Here is a 21,744-nt window from a genome sequence, read left to right on the forward strand (position 1 = left end):
CAGAGTCTCCCAGATAAAGTATCTGGGAGTTATATTAGACGAAAAACTGTCTTTTGGGCCTCATATTGACCATGTCACCTCAAAAGTGGCAAAAAAGTGTGGTGTGATTAGTAGATTGGGCAACAATCTGAATTTTTTCGGAAAAGTTCAGCTCTACAAATCGTTAATAGCACCGCACTTTGATTTCTGTGCATCAATTTTATTTTTCGGCAATCAAACTCAGTTACAGAGACTGCAGAGGTTGCAAAACAGAGTCATGCGAATGATTTTGTGTTGCGGCTGGTATACTCCTTCGGTTGTTATGCTCGACGTCTTACAGTGGATGTCGGTCAAGCAGCGGATAGTGTTCCAAACTGTAGTCTTTGTGTACAAAATTTTGAAAGGCCTGGTACCAACGTATTTGGGGGAAAGGATAGTGGTTGGGTCTGACGTGCATCGGTATAACACTCGTAGTGCCGGTGAGCCGAGACTTACCAGCTATCTGTCTGGAAACGCCCGAAATTCGTTGTTTTTTAAAGGAGTACAATGGTACAACAGGATGCCGAGAGAGATTAAACAAGCGCGAAATCTAAGGTAGTTCAAACGCCTATGCGCCGTATACGTGAAGCAGGTGGTCTGACGCTGTGCTTGTAATGTATTTAGTAAATGTTGTACACACGGTCAACACGGTCTTTGACTATGGTGATGATGAGTAAAACAAATGAACAGGGACTTTTTATTTTTATTATTTAATTTCTCTTAATAGAATGAATGAGTCTACATAGCTTTGAGACATGCGCGCGTAAATGAGGACAATTGGTGGACATGGCTGTACGAAAAGAACTAGTAGTATCTACACATCTCGCTGTAGTTGGGTCCCATTCTGTTCTTGATAGTGGCACCACATTATCAACTAATGGTAATTGGCGGTGTGAACTACAAACAGAGCAGAAATAACCTTTTACACTCCGGAAGGTGGTGCCTCGTTAACCTTGGGGGACTCGGCGATTTACCTTTCGAGGTGATTGCTCGGGACCGTTGTATGCAAGGAACAAGATCAGGTCCCTTAAGTAGTACTGGTGGGTTTCACCACACTATCAACCATTGATAGCTGGCGGTGTTAACCAAATCTGTGCGCAAATACCTGCCCTACTCCGGAAAGTGGTCCCCTTTTGCTAGTTGAGAAATCTAAGATGTACCTCTTTGTGCAATTGATGGCGACCGTTGTATGAATGGAGCAGAGATGGATGCGATTGTTCTGGAGAGTAATGCCCCAATGCCCCCTCTCGTTTGATGATTAATATCCAATATCGCAAGATACTTTCGTCCCTCTCAAACCTATGTAGGGGTAAGCGGTGGGACTCATCATCATCATTACTTACAATACATGGAAATGAAACAAATCATCATTGCTAGTGATGAAGACACCGTTTTACATATATGTAACGCTAGAAGTATGTTTTCTGTGAGATTCTAGAATTTTTCTCTCATTGGGGTCAAATCGAAGATCGGACGAAAGACAAAAAAGATATAATCTTTCGAAGGAGCAAAGGTTGAGAGAGGTGCTATGTTTTTTTCCATCACGACCGACACCGAAAGTGCTCCATATCCCACTTACAATACATGGAAATGAAACAAATCATCATTGCTAGTGATGAAGACACCGTTTTACTTATATGTTACGCTAGAAGTATGTTTTCTGTGAGATTCTGGAATTTTTTTCTCATTGGGTTCAAATCGAAGATCGGACGAAAGACAAAAAAGATATAACCCTTCGAAGGAGCAAAGGTTGAGAGAGGTGCTATGTTTTTTTCCATCTCGACCGACACCGAAAGTGCTCCATATCCCACTTACAATACATGGAAATGAAACAAATCATCATTGCTAGTGTTGAAGACACCGTTTTTCTTGTATGTTACGCTAGAAGTATGTTTCCAGTGAGATTCTGGAATTTTTCTCTCATTGGGGTCAAATCGAAGATCGGATGAAAGAAAAAAAAGATATAATCCTTCGAAGGAGCAAAGGTTGAGAGAGGTGCTATGCTTTTTTCCATCTCGACCGACACCGAAAGTGCTCCATATCCCACTTGCTTGTAATTTATTAAGTCAATGTTGTAGTTTTTGAGCCCCGTAGTATTGCATTTGTCAACACGGTCTTTGACTATGGTGATGATGAGTAAAAAAATGAACAGGGATTTTTTATTTTTATTATTCAATTTAACTTAATAGAATGAATGAGTCTACATAGCTTTGAGACACGCGCGCGTAAATGAGGACAATTGGTGGACATGTCTGTACGAAAAGAACTAGTAGTATCTACACATCTCGCTGCAGTTGGGTTCCTTTCTGTTCTTGATAGTGGCACCACATTATCAACCAATGTTAATTGGCGGTGTGAACTACAAACAGAGCAGAAATACCCTTTTACACTGAGGAAGGTGGTGCCTCCTTAACCTTGGGGGACTCGGCGATTTACCTTTCGAGGTGATTGCTCGGGACCGTTTTACGCAAGGAACAAGATCAGGTCCCTTAAGTAGTACTGGTGGGTTTCACCACACTATCAACCATTGATAGCTGGCGGTGTTAACCAAATCTGTGCGAAAATACCTGCCCTACTCCGGAAAGTGGTCCCCTTTTGCTAGTTGGGAAATCTAAGATGTACCTCTTTGTGCAATTGATGGCGACCGTTGTATGAATGAAGCAGAGATGGATGCGATTGTTCTGGAGAGTAATGCCCAAATGCCCCCTCTCGTTTGATCTTTCGTCCCTCTCAAACCAATGTTGGGGTAAGCGGTGGGACTCATCATCATCATCATCATTGTAGCAGATTTCCGCTTTGCTTTGTTTTATTTTCCAGCAAAGTTAACATCGATTACAAAAAAAAAAATGTTTCCCTTCCATCCTGCATCCATAGTATCCTTAGCGACAGCACAGCGCGTAAGGAGAAATTCCTACGCTGTAGGGGAACCTAACGCGTGGAAATTGTCTGCGTTGCTTTCGTGCTCGCTTCACTCGCCTACCATCATATTGCTATCTAATGCCAACGTCACCTATAACTGTAATTTAAGAGGGCGATAGGATATATATAAGTTATGAGATGGAGCTTGCTCGTTCGAGCTTCGGGAGTCAACTCACTGTATTTCGGGATGTTTATCGACTAAATACAATCGAATCTTATCATGACATAACGCACACTTATGCCTTATTGTTATACGCCAGTAAGATGCAGCGTGAACCCGGGCTCTCCGTAGATGAGTTCCATCTTCGGGTGATGCCACGATCGGGATCACAAAGGGATCGCCGTAGCTGACGGGGCCGAAGCGTTGGCCTCGCTCTCTGGCTACCAGACCTCCGGTGCGTTCGGACGTGTGTAGCGTAACGGGTTCCATAATTTTAATATGTTTTATTGTCTAAGAGTCTAGGTAGAAAATAAAGAGCTTTTAAACCCAAAAACATAAAACTTATGCTATCTTACAACTACTAGTTCGTACATACGATCCGGGGCCGTAACGCTTCTCCCGTTGCTTTCGAGCGTCCTCGTTCAACTTTACCTTACATGATTAATTATCCTTGCATTTATTTCTTAAGCCTAGATTTATGAATTTTGACGTCGAATCCGTCTTGAAATGTGAGATCATTGTCTTTTTGAACCCTAGATACTTTATATGGTTCCTTGTCTTTTGTTATTCTCTGATTTACTTTAACAAAGACCTGTTCGCCTTCTTGCAATGATGGAGGCTCCTTTTTTCCTACATTAGCTTTATCGAGGGATTGTTGCTGTCTTTTAAGCTTTATTTTTATATTTGATAGTATTTTTTCTAGGCACTGAGCTATTTCTTCGGCATTTGTCAATCCCTCTTAATTGAAAACAAATTGCCTTGGCTTCATCCCCGTACTTGAATGTATAGTATTGTTATAAATATCTTCAATTATGTTTATTTTGTCTGTAAAATCTAAATCTGAACGCCTATTTTGCAAAGTCCTAAACAATTCAATCAAAGTGAAATGAAATCTTACCACTATTCCATTAGAATTACTGCAACTTGCATGGTGTATTTCAATATTCAAATCCTGAAGGAATCCGATAAATGCGATTGAGACAAATGCAGGCTCTTGATCGCAAACTATTGAATTTGGTCGTCCGAAAATTCTTTCGTGATCGGCAATTGCTTTCTTCAGATCGACAATGGTCTTTGTTTCTAAAGGAATTACGTTTGCAAACTTAGAGAAGGCATCTACGATAGTTCGCATTTTTCTTCCCTTTCAAAAAAAAATATGTCAATGTGTACTCTTTCGAACGGTTTTTCCGCATTAGGTGACTTTCTTATAAGTTTAGGCGGTTTTCGATCATATTTACATCGCTTGCATATTAAGCAGTTATTTATAAAAATTCAAACTTTTTTCTCCATATTGGGGAAAAAATATGTTCCGAGGATTTGAGCGACGTTTTCTTTTATACCTCTGTGGGCTCTCTCGTGTACCATTTTTATGATGTCATCTTGCTCGCAAGCCATTGCTTAGTCGGCGAGCAAAAGAGAAGAGTAAAATATTTTGAAAACATTATTTTGGGAAAAGTGTTTGCGATATGTTTCCTGTATCAATTGATCCAAGGATAGTGGGCAATGGATACGGCTAATTCCTTTTGCACTGGCCTTTTCTTTAATAATATTTACTAGATTGGATTCTCTATAATTCGATCTGCAAATCGTGAATCTATGATACGTGGAAAAAATTACGTCATATTGTTCCGAATTTGTTGCACCTATTTTGAGAATAATTTGGGTTTTAAACGAATTTATTGGCCTTTCGCTTGTGCGGATATAATGATCATCGCTCGTATCTGCCGAGTGAACTGTCATTATATCGCTCTCGTTAACGTTAAATTCGTTAGTAGCGGATTTACTCGTATCGATTTCATTGGGCTTAATTCGAGATAGAGCATCCGCTTCTACGTTTTTCTTTCCCGGTTTGTAGATAATCTCGAAGTCAAATTCGGTCAGAATAGTTTCCACCTCATGATTTTTTGATTTGCACTAGACATAGAATAGATGAGCGGCTGGTGGTCTGTAATAAGTTTAAACTTTCTCCCATAAAGATATGGCCGGAAATATTTCACTGCCCACACGATCGCGAGGAGCTCTTTCTCGGTTGTGCAATAATTTTCTTCGGATTTGCTCAAAGCACGCGATGCGTAAGCTATCGGTTTGTCTTTGCCTATCGTCCCTTGGGATAGGACCGCTCCTAAGGCAACCTCGCTAGCATCCGTTGTCAAAATAAAATCTTTGTTGAAATCTGGATATGCGAGAATTGGATCCATTGTGAGCAAGGATTTACATTTGTTAAAGCATTTAAGCTTATCGGGAATGAACACAAACTCCGACTCTTTCCGAAGTAGCAACGCTAATGGCTTAATAAGTTTTGCAAAATCCCGGATAAATCTTCTGTAATATCCTTATGTTCTTAAAAACTGCTTGAGTTCTTTTGTGGTTTTTGGCACTGGCCAATTATTTATCACCACGACCTTGTCTGAATTGGGCTGTACTCCCTCGTTAGTGACTGTATGCGCGAGGAACTGTACTTCTTTTCGAAAAAAGAAACATTTGTCTAGCTGGATTTTAAGCTTCGCTTCTTTAAGCTTTTGTAAAATTTTTCTAATGTCCCTAGTATGTTCCTCAAATGAGCTTGAATATATGATTATGTCATCCATATAGACAAGGCAGCATTTTCCTAAATATTCTCTAAGGATGGTATCCATGAACCTTTGGAAAGTGGCCGGGGCGTTTTGCAGCCCAAAAGGCATTCGAGTAAATTCATACTTGCCCTGGCTAACTGAAAAAGCTGTTTTTTCTCTATCATTTTCGTCTAACTGTACTTGGTGGAATCCGGAAACAAGATCAATTGTAGAAAAGTAACAGGCTCTGCCCAACTTATCTAATATTTCGGTTATATCTGGGATTGGGTACTTAACTGAGATGGTTTTAGAATTAAGTTTTCGATAGTCTATAACAAGGCGATATTTTTTCAAACCCATAGCATTTTCCTGTTTAGATACTATCCACACTGGAGACGTGTACGGTGAAATCGACTCTTGGATTATTCCGTCGCGAAGCATTTTCTTTATCTGATTCTGTATCTCCGTCTCGAAAATCTGCGGGTATCTGTAGGATTTCGTATGAACCGGGATATTGTCCACGGTTTTAATTTGGTGTTTAATCTTATGGGTAAATGACAATGCATCATCCTCGAAATATAGTACCTCTGAATTTTCTTCAAGCAGATTCCTTATTGCTTCTAGTTCGTATTTTGCTAAGGTATCGTTATTGAATTCGTACTTGTTCCTACTCGATATTATTGGGCCTTCTAACTCGACGTATTCGTCGCAATTGATTTCGATTTCGTTTACGTTTATCTCTATGTTATCGTTTGAATTGTTTCTAACTGCTACTATAGCTCTACCTTCCTTACTGTTATAAATGCCGGGAAGGATTGACAATTTCTTAACATTTATTTCATCGTTCACTATAAAGTCGCCTTCTGTTTCTGTCACTATTGAAATAAGTTGACTTTCTTGGGCGATAAGAGTGCATGTCTCTTGTGAGAGGTGCTTTTTCGCGAGATGAAATATATAAAATATAGAATTTAATCTTTTTATTTATATTGAATACGTCGAAAGATGCTGACTTTGTAATAGTGTGTTTGCCTTTAACGTTTGTCACAAATATATCTTTTTCAGTTTTGCAGTTCTGTAGATTCCTGTGAGCAGTTGATATATAATTTTTGTTGGCGCCTGTATCAATCAAAAATTTAAGGATTCCCTTAGTTGTGAATATTTCTAAATAGGGAATAAAATTATTGTTTATCAAAGTTCCTTTTTTTCCTGATCCATGCGAAAATTTAGCTCATCCAGTTCAGTATCATTTGTGTTTGCAAATTGTTCTACATCGTTATTATTTATCTGCATTTTAGAATTCACGGTTCTCATCGAGGCATCACTGGCCGTAATCTGTACGCGATCCGTACGACGTTGACGGTGCCACGTTTGTATCCGGCTTTTGTTTTCGGTCCTGTATCGGTATGCGTTCTAGCTTTTTTCGGAATGCGGCGTTCGTATATTCTGCGGATATTGAATACGCTTCGTCTATATTTTTCGGTTTGCTACACCTAACGTACGAGGACAACGATCCCTCAAGGCCATCGATGAAGCGTGTGAGTGTGATAACTCCAATCAAATGATGGACCCCTTTAATAGAATTTTTATATTCTTCGGTCGCTGCGGTGATTGCCCTTATTTTAGATGAAACGCTTTTTAACTTGTTATAATATTCTAGCAAGGTCTTATTTCCCTGCTTTTCGTAGAAAAGGGTTTGCAAATGGGAACCTAAATCCCTTTTATCGTCAAAGAAGTTTTGCAATACTTCCTTTATCTCGGGCCTTGTGCTAACATTCCCGGCGGCAATTATTGCTTCTCTAAATTTCCCGGTTATTTTGCTTTTCACTGCCCTAACTATTTGGTCGTAAATTGCACTATTCTTATACTCGTCAAAGAGTTGAAGCGCACTCTCTACGTCCTCGATCCACGCGCGGGTTTCGTGTTTTTTTCCTTCGTAAGTGGGTAGATAGCGGATGCTGTCCGGCGTTCTAAAATTTATAAAAGACACGCTTGACCTCGCTTTCAGGCTATTCATTTCCCTGACGAGTTCGTTTTACGCGTTAGTGAGTTGCCGAATGTGTTCTAGCAACTCTTCCTGAGTATAGTTTGGTTCCATTGTTTTCACTACGCACTTTACTCACGGCTAGAATATTTGCTCTGCTTCCTTTGGTGCTGCAGCGCGTGCTCTGGAGCGTTCTGAATATTAAGTTGCTTTTGCTGTTTGGTATCGTTTTGTAACCCGATGGTCGGAGCGTTTCTTCTGGATCTGCTGCTTTCTCCGCAAGTCCTCTGATATGCTCTCAGGGATGGAATAATCCGGGATAGGATGACGTTATGCAGGGTTCCAGATGGAACGGTTATCAGCTGCGCCAGTTATGAGATGGAGCTTGCTCGTTCGAGCTTCGAGAGTCAACTGACTGTATTTCGGGATGCTTATCGACTAAATACAATCGAATCTTATCATTACATTACGCACACTTATGCCTCATGCTATCTTACAACTACTAGTTCGTATACACCATCCGGGGCTGTAACGTATATATAGGATTTTGAGCACTGGACAATGTCGCAAGTGCCTTCATTCAAATTTATAACCTAGTTGATGTAGAATATTTTCATTTGTGGTATCAATAAGACCAATTCAATCATATGGCAGGTCGATGTTAGACATCGCTCGAGTCCAAAAGTAAAACAAGGAATGGCTCACCAAGGAAGCATCACCATAAATACGGGAAAAGCGGTTTGACTGCACCTTCAGGACGATCATATTTGTTCGTCAACTTTGTCTGATTTACGTTTTTGCATGCACTGTACCCTTTGGCTTTGGTAGTTTTCTGGGCTATTCAATAATTTATACGAAATGCATATAAAACTGCATGGCAGTTTTTGAATGTAGTTGGTCTTGTTCGTATGGTTCCTTGAGTTCTACCGAGCTTGGGCTTAACAACAATTCCAACCCTTCGATCTTGTTAATTATACTGTTTTAAGCAGAGTGTACCCAACAACGTGAGCATTTTAAATCTTTTTCCTATTGGATAAGCAAAGGAATATACAGTTGACTCGAAAGAGCGATAAAAAAGTTTGTCTGTTTGAAATAGTACCTTTATCTTACGTAAACATTCATTTATCGCCAAAATCAGTCAATTTGTTCCTTATGATTTTAATCATGCCTTTCTTGATTTTTGTTTTGTTCTTACACAGGACAGAGTAGAGCACAACAACTGGAAGCTTTCAACTGTGAAAAGTACTGTTATTTGCAAAGCAGATACAAACTTCATCATTGAGAACATCCCACCCAACATCGTTACAGTTCCATTCATCCCAAGTCAACGCAATAAAGCTCTGAGACGCTGAAATACGAAGAGCTAGCCGAAAAAGTACAAGAATTCGAAAAATGGCCGATTCTCTCAAGGATATTGAAGAAAACGAAACATCGGACGAAATCCCTTCTGGCAAACTAACCAACGAGCCATCAGGAAGTGGAACAAATTATCAAGTTTCTTCAATACAACAAAATGACACAGCACAACCTAATCTGGAGAAAAACATTGCTGAACATGCTTCGGTGAGTCTTCATGACCAAAATCCTGGAGCGACAAGCGGTAACATGCTAGAGAAATCAACAAAGTCTGCTGGCGAAGAGCTACAAAACGGAATGGCGAATTTGATGAAAGGCCTTGAATATCAAAAAAAGCTTGCTTTCAAAAATCTTTGTCATGCTGTCAAACTATCGCAAGATGAAGCAGACTTCCATTTCGATTTTACGAGCGAGGATCCAAAATTTGGAAAATTTGATGATTTGGTTATCCGTTGCAAAGATGGTAATGAAGCTTTTAATCTTTTTATTCAAGCTAAGAGCATAAGCAGTGATAAAGCAAGTGTCAGGTTGGAAGAAATCAAATCCATAAAGAAAAGCGCTTTTTCAATAAGCATGTATTTTAATGACTTTATGATGCATAACATAGATCAGCAGAAAACGAATATGTTAGTTATTTGTACCAACATTCCACGAGCGGATGACACTAAAACGTTGTTAAAAGAATGTTCGCTGGATGACAGAAAAAGTACGTTTTTGAAGTCCCTTAGTGATGAGGTTTATCAAATAGATAAAAATCAGCTTGATGACAGCTCAACAACATCATTATTCAATCATATTCTTGAGAACTCAGAGCCCGTTAGACTCGCAAATGACTTAGCTAAAGCATTTTTCAAGAAGGGCACAATAACGCTTACTGAACCAGCGTTCGAACCATATCTGTGTGCCATTATAAAAATGACTTGCAAAGAAAGTGAAAATTCCGAACGCTATAAATTTAACTGGGAGTTTGTTGACAGCAAAGATGAAAAAACACGTCATTTTTACGATGCATTTGAAAAGGCCTGTAAGAAACAAAGTGGTGTGGATGATTTCAAATCAATTTTGTTGTCAAAAACATTCAGCCTCAAATTTCCAACGAAGGAAAAACCAGAACATAAAAAATTCAAGCTGCCTGAAAATGTGACTCATTTGGAAATAGGAAAATTTGTGGATTCGTTTAGACTTGTTTGTAATGCGAAGGTTGAAGATTCAGATTTGATGAACTGCGCTTCCAAATTATTACCATTGCCGGAAAGTAGACCAGCATACCGCTTTATACATGCCGAGTTTTTAAACTGGCTTCAAAATTGGATAAACAGAGGAAAAGGCGCACTTTTTATTAAGAAAGAAGTCCAAGACTTTCGCAATATTTCTGTAGCTTCATTACAATACATAGAATTAGCGAGCTTATCAAAATCTTATTGTAAATCATTGCTCAAAAAGGGATTTCAGTGCAAAATTGATGTTATGGAGCAAAAAACGCTCTACGAAAACATTCAAAACGGTCTATTGAGACAGGAAAAAGCAAATGAAAATGACGAGAAAGGGATTGAACCCCGACAAAAATATCCTTCGTGGTTCGTGCTACAAATTGTTCAAAGTGTTCAAAAGTTATCGGGCAATGATTTTGAAATTTTGTTTATAGATGACAAAATTTATGACGAAGAGGAGGAAGCAGTTAAGAATGTATTTCGGTTGATGGATTTTCCGCTTGTTCTAGTCATTGACAGGAGCGAAAGATCAGTTGGGATATCTACAACTGAGTTTTCAAGCAAGTGCCCAAAGACAAAAAGATTTACCAAGGTTAAAATTTTGATTGAACCGTCAGAAGTTTCTGAAGAATCAGACGAACAACTTTTGTTTCAAGATTTGACGAACGAATGCAACTTTAAAAAACGGAATGTAAACGCTGTGTTTTTTGGAACCTCCACTCCGTTCAATGATATATTCTACGATACGGACCCAATGGATTTTGTTAGCGATGTTGATAGCTTTTCGAAGGGGTCAGCAGTATATCAAAACAAGAACCAGAAGCAATACTCTGAAAAAGAGCAAACTTATATCCCACGCCGGTGGAAGCGATTAGAAAAGGATGACAAAAGACTTGCTAATGAATCCACATTTATGCTGTGGAAAAATGGTAACGTTTTCGCGACTATGAAAGAGAAACTGTCGGGGAAGTATGGAACAGATGATTGCATCACGATAAATGAGCTTTCGAAGCAAATACGAGCACTTGACACAAAGTCTAAATGGAATTTTAAAACATTTGGACTCCCAACCAATGCGGGGACAGCTAACCAAAGACTTTTTCTTCCTCCTGGTTTTGCGAAATCCAAGTCGAATTCAGACAAAGAAGCTGCAAATATGAAAGTTCAAATTATTCTAAATCAGGCTGGGACGGGTAAAAGTTTTTATATGATTTGGCTGGCTAATTTTCTACAGAAATTGGAGGGTCACAAGGATTTTTGGGTCATAAAAATTAATTTACCGGAGCATTCTAAAGAATTTGCAGTCACGAAGCTCGATTGTCCAAACAATTTACAAATTGACGCGATCAGGCTTCTTTTAAGAATGGTTTTTTCAAATGAACTTGTTAAACAAGGAAGCTCTAGAGAAAATGATCAGCTGCATGAAACTTTAGAAATAATTTTGAAAATGCTTGAATTCTCAGAGGGAACTCTAAAAATTGATGAAAGTAAATTTGTTTGTACTCCAGAGCAAAAAGTCCTACTCAGAATATTTAAAAGCAAATTCAACAACAAAAAACTCATCATTCTGATGGATAGTTTTGATGAGACTGCTCCATTTCTAGAGGACATTGTGCTTGATTTGATAAGAACTTTGCAAGGTCTCGAAGGAGTTTTCAAACTGTATCTTGCAAGTCGTCCCTACGATCTTCGACATAAAATGGACAAGAAATTGGGAAATTGTGGTTATTATTGTTTAGAAAATTTTAACACGAAAGAGGTTGTAACGTATATAGAGCGGGCGCTTTCGAATGGAAAGCGCGACTTTTATCAATGTGCCAAAAGTGACATTTTGGCGCTATTTACTTATCTACTGAACATGTGTCTCTCAAACATGGTGCACAACCCTCTGATATTATGGATGGGTGTTGAGCTGTTGTTGAAAATATTCCAATCAAATTTAGTCCAGCAATCAACATTAAAACTCAAAACCTTACTTGACGTTTTAGAAAACGAGTTTTCACCATTGACTATGATGGAATCAATCATCGAAGAGAAGCAGAAAATAAGAATGCAGAAAACTGGAAGTGATACAGAACATTCTGATACGAAAAATTTCATTTCAGAAAATTGTAAAAAGATAGAGGCTACTCATTCTTGCTTAGCTTTGTATGCATTGATGCCTAAAAACGAAGTAGCAGAACTATTGTCACAAACTCAAAAAGATGACGCAAACAAATATCTAGATGAATTGAAAAACGGAACAGAAAAATCGGGCATTGTGGATGGAGTTGTGGACGCTGCACCAATCTTCATTCATAGATTGTTCACGGAATTTTTCGCGGCACTGTGGTTCTTTTCCAACTTCATGCAACCGAGTGCGATGAACTTTCTGAAGTACAATGTCTATCAGAAAAAGGAGATGGAAAACGTTCGCCAGTTTTTGGATAGAATGATTTGCAGGGAAAATATCCTTCACATGGCTATTCTTGAAGGTTTGCGAGAAAAAGTGGAAGGAATACTTAATACATCTCCAGCGATAATTCAGGACACCGATCGTTGGGGAAGAACTCCAGCACATATAGCTACGCTTTATGGACGAATGGTCGGTTTATTGTTGGAAACAAAAGGAACATTTGATGTATTAATTATCAAAGACACATATTTTGGATGGACTGCGATGAGCAACACCAACAATTGGATAAAAATCATTCTTTCGAATTTCGACGTAGACAGCAAAATAAAAAATTTTTTGAATGGAGTTACAAAAATAGAAAGAGATTTGCTCAAGGTGCCTCCAGGAGAAGGACGAAAGTGCAGGCTGAAATTTGTGAAATGTTTCTTTGAGGAGATCGCTTCAGACTTCATCTCTGAGCATGAAGAGGAGATAAATACTCCGATGAACTGCTGTGATGGCATGCCAATAATCTTGCATATGAATTCTGTTGAAGAAAATGACCTAACTTTTCTTAAGGCATGTGTCAATGAGGATTCTCAAATGTTTCAAACTATTGCAGAAAACCTTAAGACAAAAGAACCCATAAAAACATCCGCATTTCTGAGAAGAGCTTTCAATCATCGTGCAATTAATGTTGTTCACTATATTATCTCACAGGATGGCATTAACTTTCCTCCCAATTTACAAGTTCAGGTTATTACCTACAAGTACAAGTTCAGGTTATTGTGGCTTGTTGCGGAAATGTACGGTGATGAAATGAAATTTCTCCATACTTTTGAAAAATACTGTCTAGACTTTTCTATCCATCATAGATCAAACGCAGAAATGGCACTAAGCGGTGCATGCTTGGAACAACACAGCTTTTGCCCAGGCATATTGCTGAAGCGCGAGCTTTCGCGATTCACGATTCCTGAAACATTTGAGCTTTCGCCCACTCTCAGGATCGATCGAGGGTGTGAATTGTTGATAAGTTTGGTATTACAGACTGGAAGCTGTGCAACTTTAGAATACTTGATGATGAAACTCGAAATTCCTTTTAATAACAGCTTTATACAATATTTTGTTAAGAACAAAAACATTGAGTTTCAAAAAATCACCTTGAAATTTCTTATTAGCAAAAGTGTTGATCTTGAAACTGTTGATGAACAGGGACGAAATCTCTTGCATTTTGCAGTTGCGAATGATCAACTGGATCTAGTTGAGTTATTGATTGTGCACGGTTTCAACAAAACAGACGTCAATTCTAACGAAAAAGGCTGGGATGCTATCTTTTACTGCGTGCACGAGAAGCCAATTGAAAGCAAACTGAGGTTAAAAATCTTCAAATTTTTAATTGAGTTGAAGAAAGAATCCCCAGTTTTTTGTTTTGAACACAAGGATTCAGAAGAAAAGAGTGTCTTCTATTATGCGGTTAAGAATTGCCGATCGATTGCAGTTGAAATCCTTCGGACACGGTTTTCTAAAGCATCAAGATATTTTGACAAAGCTGACTTGACCTTTTTTATGGACCAGTTTTCATTTGAAGACCATGACGTTAAGGAAATATTATTTTGCTGTCCTAAAAGATGGATGCATAACAAAGAGCAGAGCGAAACGGTTTGTGAAATTTTGAATGCGAAGAAGTTACTTCAGTACAAGGATTCAAATGGCAGGAATCTTTTACACATTTCGATATACGAAAAATGGTTTGAATTTTTAAAAATCCTCATTGAGCACTATAAGTTTGACGTCACGGAAACTAACGCTGAAACGAACGCTTGGAATGCATTTTTTTATTGCGTTCAACCTTTTGAAGAGAAGCGCATTTTTTCTCAAGAAACAGTTTCATTTTTCATGTATTTGCTCAATAAGGAACCGAACTACAACTGCGTTTCTATCCATGATTCAAAAGGGAAAAGCGTATTTTACTATGTTTATCCCACAAACTACAAAATGTCGGACGCCATTACCTTGAAGGAACTCAACTTGCCACTAAACCAAATCACCAAGAAGCATATTGCGAAATTCATCAAGCTCATGGATTTAGCTGGTTTCCATTTGAATGAAATTGTGGAAGATTGTGAGAAGCGTGGATTGGATTTGTCGAACAACGTGTTGTGTGCTCAAATTTGTCAAACACTAAATGTTAGCGAAGAACTTCAGCGTCACGCTAGAAATGATATTGAAATCGGTGCTCTGGCCTTTAGAATAACCGTAGGAAAGTATGCTTATTTAGCCCGGTGCGTACTGCGAAGTTGTGAGAGTGAGCTAATAGAAGCTATAAGCAAAATGTTCGGAGAACTGACGTGCCATATGGTGCTTGAAGACTTGAAGAAATTAGCAAAACAATTGCCGAAAGATGAAGAATTTGAAAATAGAAAAGGCGGTTTGGAGGAAGTTGAGATGGAGCAAAAGGCGAAGATTGACGTGGAGCAGGAAGATGAATTTGAAGACGTGGACGAGGAGGAACAAGGCGATGAGGAAGAGGAGGTGGAAGAAGATGAAAAAGAAATACTAGAAGAGGGTATTTACAATTAAATTCTTTATAAGAATATATTCGAAAAAGAAAATTTCGGTTGCAGTTGGTCATTTAAAAAAAAATTATCAATTATTCGTTCAAAAGGCTGTTTCTTTACGTTCAGCCGTGGCCATGAGCCTTTTTTTTATCAAGCAGTTACCTGTTATGCTTAGTTTGTGCAAGGCGCGAGGGGATGCGGAAGAACAAACAATCAGTGTTGAGCAGAGTGTATTTTTGTAATAAAATACAGCACAGAGGTTGTGCTTGTATCAGAAACATAAACTATTTTTTGTCATGCCCCGGCACTTTATACTATTTTCGCAAATATTTGCGCAAGTGTTGCTCATTCGGCGACTACATACACATTTGCATTTATTTTGACAGGTGGTTCACCAACTTACAACATTTAAGCTTTTGAAAAAATCGCTTGCCGCATCGGATAAACTAAGCATAAGAAAAATTCGTCGAAACGTTATTTTTTCAAATTGAAAGCTTCGCGAAATTCACTTTAAGGGAAATTTGGTTGTGCGCACAGTTATCTTTTCATAAAACTTAAATTGAAACGTATTAAAAAAAATAGCAAGAAACATACTGACTAGCGTTCTAAATTAAGCAATCTTGCACACTATGAAATTAATACTTTTTTAAGTGAACCGCAAAAAAAGTTATACAAGAAATGATTTGATCTGAGTTTAAACACTATAACAAATCAGGCAATATGCTTTCCAATAAATATTCATTGTCGTTGATAATTAATCCATGTCATTGATGTTTTTTCAAATTGTTGCAAAACAAGATTGAAATGAAGCATCGCCGCATAAAATTTCACCATTATTTGCTGTTTATGTAGAAGCCTCACTAACAGAGGCGAATTAAATGTTCTAGAGGCCTCAAGCAGCTACAAGTTGAAAGCCTCAAAAGCATGCACTGCATTCAACATTCAACATTATATTTCAACGAAAGCATGACCATAAATAAATTGAACCAAGGAAAGTGCGCTACTGTGGCGCCTCTAGTGGCGTCAGCCAAGAAATAATATTTTAAGTAGTATAAGTAAACAGTAACTGTTGCGGCTAGAATGAGACCACAACACCGTCGCTGTCAGCTGCACCAGCAGTCAATGTGACAGCGGCCGAGGCCCATGCAGCAGCGATGGGGCTTAGGCCACGAAGGGGATAAAAGGGCTGCGCGAGCCACCATAAGGGCTCTTCGCGATAACGTTGGCGTGATAATTGGCGGAATAAAGTCACTAATTTGTGGTTTCTTCGATACCGAAAATTCCGACAAATTTTATTTCAATATCACTGCCAACATTCCACAAATTAGTTTGTGAGGGTTGTGGAACTAACATTCCACAAATTATTGTCTGAGCATTGTGGAACCGAGATTCCACAAATTACGTTTCCTCTATTCGAACGGTGCTGTAAAACCGGAGGGTTTGCACCGCGGATAGAAGTAAAAGTGCCCGGTCGTTTTACAAAGTGTTGCGTCGCGAATTCGTACGGTGTTGTAAAACCGGTGGGTTTACATCGCGAGTCACTAGATTAAAGTGGTGCAATGGAGAACACTCGCGACGAAACAACACACAGTTACGCGGGTTCAGAAGGAAGCGCGAGCGCAGCGTCGTCATTGCGCGCAAAACAAACCATCATCGATCGCGAACTAGAGCTGGCGCGGAAACGTCTTGCGCTGGAACGAGAAGCGTTCGAGATCGAAATCTCGCAAAGGGAGTTGGAGTTCGAGGAGCACGTCCTCGCGCTCGAGAAAAGGATGGCCCAACAGGGGCCGTCCAAACTCCAAACTGCCCTGGGTGTGCAACACCCACTACACTACATTGCTCCGGGTGCGCGGCCAGCCGATTTCGCGATGGCGCCGAGCGACCCGTTGAGCCACTACATTGCTCCGGGAACGCGGCCATCCGATTTCGCGATGGCGCCGAGCGACCCGTCGAGCCACCACACTGCTCCGGGAACGCGGCCATCCGAGATCGCGATGACGCCGAACGACCCGTCGAGCCACTACATTACTCCGGGAACGCGGCCTGCCGATTTCGCGATGCCGCCGAGCGACCCGTTGAGCCACTTTACTGTCACAGGTGCGCGACCAGCCGAAGCCGCGATGGCGCCGAGCCGCCCGTCGAGCATTCACCCCGCTCCGGGTGAACGACTTGCCGTAGGTCAGGGTACGGCGGGTGTCATGGCTGCGAGTGCAAATTGGCGTCATTCGGTGGCACCAATACCAACTCGGCACGACACGATGGCGGCTCCGGCAGCGGAAAATGGTGGGCCGTCGAGCACCCTGAGAGAATCGCCACACTTCACACACGAATTGAACACTACACAAAAGATCCCGGACGATTCTCCGTCGTTTTCGGGCGACACCACACAAGGACCGATGCTTCAACCGAATTTCGAGACGTCCACCGAAGTTTGCGGGTTTTCGGGCGTTGAAAACACTTTCCGCCTTCAAAAGGCTCGCAACGGACCGGCGTACGAGGCGGTGGAGCAGTTTCTCTTTCACCCGGAAGGATTGAGCGAGGCGATGAACGCGTTGCGCGAGGAGTTTCAGCATCTGGAGACGGTTACGATACTGTCCGTGAACTATTATCCGCGGGTCGGAATTGGGCCGGAGAACCCGCTGAGCGTGGAGCGAGACCAGACGGCAAAGCTGGAGTGCAACATTGACGCGAAGCCGAAGCCGGAGCAGGTGGAGTGTACGCGCAACGGGCGCTTTATTTCGTCGCACCCGACGCACACGATCCACCAGGTGTCGCTGCTGGACGCCGGCCGCTACACTTGCTCCGCCGACAACGGGCTGGGCAAGGAGGAGATCCCGGTGAACGTGTTCTACCAGTCGATCGTGCAGATCGAGGCGAAGGTGAAGTCGGCCGAGAAGGAAACGGTGCAGATCAAGTGCAACGTGGCGGCCAACTCGCCGCTCGTGACGATCGAGTGGCTGAAGGAGGATGACACGCTGGTGCTGCGCGACGTCCGTGCGGAGGTTACGGGCATGTACGTGTGCCGGGGCATCAACATGATGAAGCCGTATGAGGGCAAGTACTTCTGTTACGCGAGCAACGAGCTGGGCAACGGTGGGATGGCGAGCGCGACGCTGGAGATCCACCAGCCGCCCCAGTTTCTGGTTGAGCTGTCGTACATGATCAAGAAGGCGGGCGAGGTGGATTTCTTCGTGACGTGCGGTGCGAAGGGCAAGCCGGAGCCATTGATCGCTTGGTTGAATGATGACGTGGAGATTACGCCGGAGCTGCGCCGGTACGAGGTGAAGACGAACCGGGAGAGGGGAGCCAACGGTATGGTGACGGTTCACGGCACGCTCATGTTCACCGGCAAGGCGCGCCCGAAGGAGAACGGGCTCATTTCAACTGATCGCGGCCAGTACACGTGCCTGTACGAGAACGCGGTCAACAAGGCGAATTCGATGATGCACCTGAAGATCGAGCACGCACGAATTGTCCTGCACCATATCAAGGAGACGGCGGAGATACCGTGTAAGGTGCAGTCCTACCCGAAGCCGGAGTTTATGTGGCAGTTCGGCACGAGCCTGCTGAACAACGGTGGCCACTACAAGATCGTCACCAACTCGGACGGCAACGATGTGTACACGAGCATCCTGAAGATCAGCAACGTGCGCCACCAGGACTACGGCGAGTACCACTGCCGGGTGGCGAACACACTCAACAACATCCAGGTGCCGATCCGGCTGCAACCGAGGGTACCACCGGAGAAGCGGACGAAGCTGAGGCCGGTGGAGTTGGGTTCGAACTTCGTGACGCTTGCGTGGAACCCGGGCTTCGATGGTGGGCTGGCAAACACCAAGTACTTGTGTCGTATCGCAAGATAGTGACCTCTAGTGGGCCACACTTTGGAGGGTGCTGGGAGCGGTTAGTACATTCCGTGAAGAACAAGCTTCAACGGATGAATCTCCCACGCACGCCGATGGACGAAGTTTACTAACCACACTAAAAGAAAAGAAAATGTTATTAATTCTAGGCCGCTCACATGCGTACCACTGAACGACCTGGATGGCTTACCGATCACGCCAAACCATATTCCTTTAGGAAGTGCAGACGGGAGAAAACCGACCTCCGCTGTTGATAAGCCAGGACCTGCAAGGAAGGAGGATGAAATGGATGCTGCCGATGGTTACTTACCTCGGGGCAGCTGGCAGAGAGACATCAAGACCAATGTGACCAAGTATGGACGGGTTCGCCGGTTTACGAACGGTAAACGAAACGCCGGTAGCGACGAATTGCGGTATCTACAAATCGACCACCACGAAGTTGCCGTTCTAGAAGTCGTACCACATGGTTTTCTGGATGCCAGCCGACAGCAGGACGGACAGAGAGTGACAACACTTTGTTTTGTCACTGGCCGGGGGAATGTTGCGGCTAGAATGAGACCACAACACCGTCGCTGTCAGCTGCACCAGCAGTCAATGTGACAGCGGCCGAGGCCCATGCAGCAGCGATGGGGCTTAGGCCACGAAGGGGATAAAAGGGCTGCGCGAGCCACCATAAGGGCTCTTCGCGATAACGTTGGCGTGATAATTGGCGGAATAAAGTCACTAATTTGTGGTTTCTTCGATACCGAAAATTCCGAAAAATTTTATTTCAATATCACTGCCAACAGTAACATTGAAGTTGTTAAAGTTTCTGTCCTGTACTATTATTTTTCGCGAAATGCCGTACAATGAAAATTAAACTCGGGAACCTTCGTATTAAAAACGAAATACAAAAATGATAAGTATTTTTCTTTGGTACAGTTACATATAAGGTAAGTATTAAAATAGCTATAACATGTTAAACTGTTTGCGTGTTCCATGATCTCATAAATTTATGTAAAGTATAAAAGTGTAGAAAGAGTAGACACAAAAACTTCCGCTTGCTTTCTAGTCGCAGCCGGAACTCAGAACTCCCGTTTATTTCTCAATCCACTCCTTATATACGCAAATCCTCTTAGGGTTCGGCTAGTTCCGATCGCTAATAATCCAGTTCATTACTCCTCTTACGCGCACCTCTATTCGTACAGCAGTACAGATACAGCGGCACGGCGTATTTCAACTTCTGACTTACATTCGGCCTTTCCTGACGCCTAACGCAGACCCTTGCTAGGCACTATGCTTCTTCCTCTGAAGATTCTAGCTCCTCTTCATTGACAGCATATGCCCACAGCTTCATGTTGTCAATGCTAGTCGTTGTCATATTCGGCCCTTCGCATTTAGCGGCTTTTCTAACTTTAAAACGACCGTTTCGATTCACAGTCACAATTTGATAGGGCCCCAGATATTCGCTTGCCAGTTTCCTACCAGCCACAAACTGCGTTCTTCGTATAGCTACCAAATCCCTGGTCACATAACCCGATTCTGGTTTCCTTTTTTTATCGAATTTTTTTTTTGAGCTAGCTGCGCTTCTACAATAGCCTTTCTTGCATTGTACCGCATTTCCTGTCTATCTCGCTCAAATTCCTCATATATCTCCTGCTGCAATATTTCTCCCAGCTTATCATCAGTTGCATCATGCCCGTGTGCGTTAATCGCCCTCTGAACCCTTGCGACCTCCTTAAACCACTTGCAGGGATTCTCGGCAGACAACTTGGATAACATGTTGAGCAACGTACGATTAACTCGCTCCGCTTGTCCGTTACCCCTAGGCACCCCTGTTGTGCAAACGACGTGTTCGATCCCGTTGGTGTTCATATACTCCGCAAACGAATTTGCCGTGAATGCCGCTCCTCGATCCGTCACCACTCGTTCTGGGTTCCCGAACACAGACGACCATACTTCTATCTTCCGCAGCGTCTCCTCCGCACTCGTATTTTTAGTCGGGTACAGCCAGACAAATTTGCTGAATCCGTCCACCATCGTTAGTATGTACCGGTATGGCTTCGACGTTGCGTCCATTGGGCCGACGTGGTCGATGTGTAACGTGTGGAGCGGTTTGTCGCCCTTCTCTATAGGATGAAGATACCCTTCCTTCAGACCCAATTTTTTATTGTACAATATGCACTTCACACAATTTCCGATGACTTGTTTCACTTTCATTTCAACCTGAGGAATTCAATACTTCTGTGTCAACGTATGGATTGTTTTCTGACTACCGAAATGTCCGTTGTTATGCACCTCTTGAATAAGCTGCTTTTGCATACTTCGCGGAGCCACTATCAAATCTTGTCCATCCTTCAAATAATATAGTATGCCACCTTTCAAGTGGTGTGCTCCATAAGGTTCTTTTCGTAGGATCTCACAAATTGCTTTCACCATTTCATCTTTCTGTTGACTGTTCTTGATGCGCGCCGTAACTTCTGACGTCACTTCCATTACACGATATGGGTATCTACTGAGGCAATCCGCGTGTCGAAGCCACGATCCCGGTCGATGTTCCACTTCAAACGTAAAATCCTGCAGGTACATTACAAACGGTAACACTTCGCTAGGTATCTCAGCCTTTTTCAATGTCTGTTTAAATGCATAACAATCAGTCACCAGCTTAAAAGGTACACCCAGAAGATATCTTCTAAACTTCTTTGTGGCCAGGAACACAGCTTTCGCTTCTAGAACATAGCTATGTTTTCTTTCCTCTGCGGCCGTCGTTTTT

The 21,744-nt window shown here is 41.9% G+C and overlaps 1 protein-coding gene and 1 pseudogene across 1 annotated transcript; one reads left to right on the top strand and one right to left on the bottom strand.

The window, feature by feature from the left end:
- Window positions 1–6,967: 6,967 nt before the first annotated feature.
- On the bottom strand, window positions 6,968–7,744 carry LOC131292922 (uncharacterized; annotated as a pseudogene).
- Window positions 7,745–16,688: 8,944 nt separating this feature from the next.
- On the top strand, window positions 16,689–18,992 carry LOC131292919 (hemicentin-2-like). Its single transcript, XM_058321018.1, has one exon. The coding sequence runs from the start codon at window positions 16,689–16,691 to the stop codon at window positions 18,990–18,992; it is 2,304 nt and encodes a 767-aa protein (XP_058177001.1).
- The last annotated feature ends 2,752 nt before the right edge of the window (window positions 18,993–21,744 follow it).

The sequence above is a fragment of the Anopheles ziemanni genome, unplaced genomic scaffold (assembly GCF_943734765.1).
Source record: "Anopheles ziemanni unplaced genomic scaffold, idAnoZiCoDA_A2_x.2 scaffold_25_ctg1, whole genome shotgun sequence".
Lineage (NCBI taxonomy): Eukaryota > Metazoa > Arthropoda > Insecta > Diptera > Culicidae > Anopheles > Anopheles ziemanni.

What these genes read in the sequence shown, in the direction of transcription:
- LOC131292919 (XM_058321018.1), top strand. Translation starts at nt 16,689, where the DNA reads ATGGAGAACACTCGCGACGAAACAACACACAGTTACGCGGGTTCAGAA.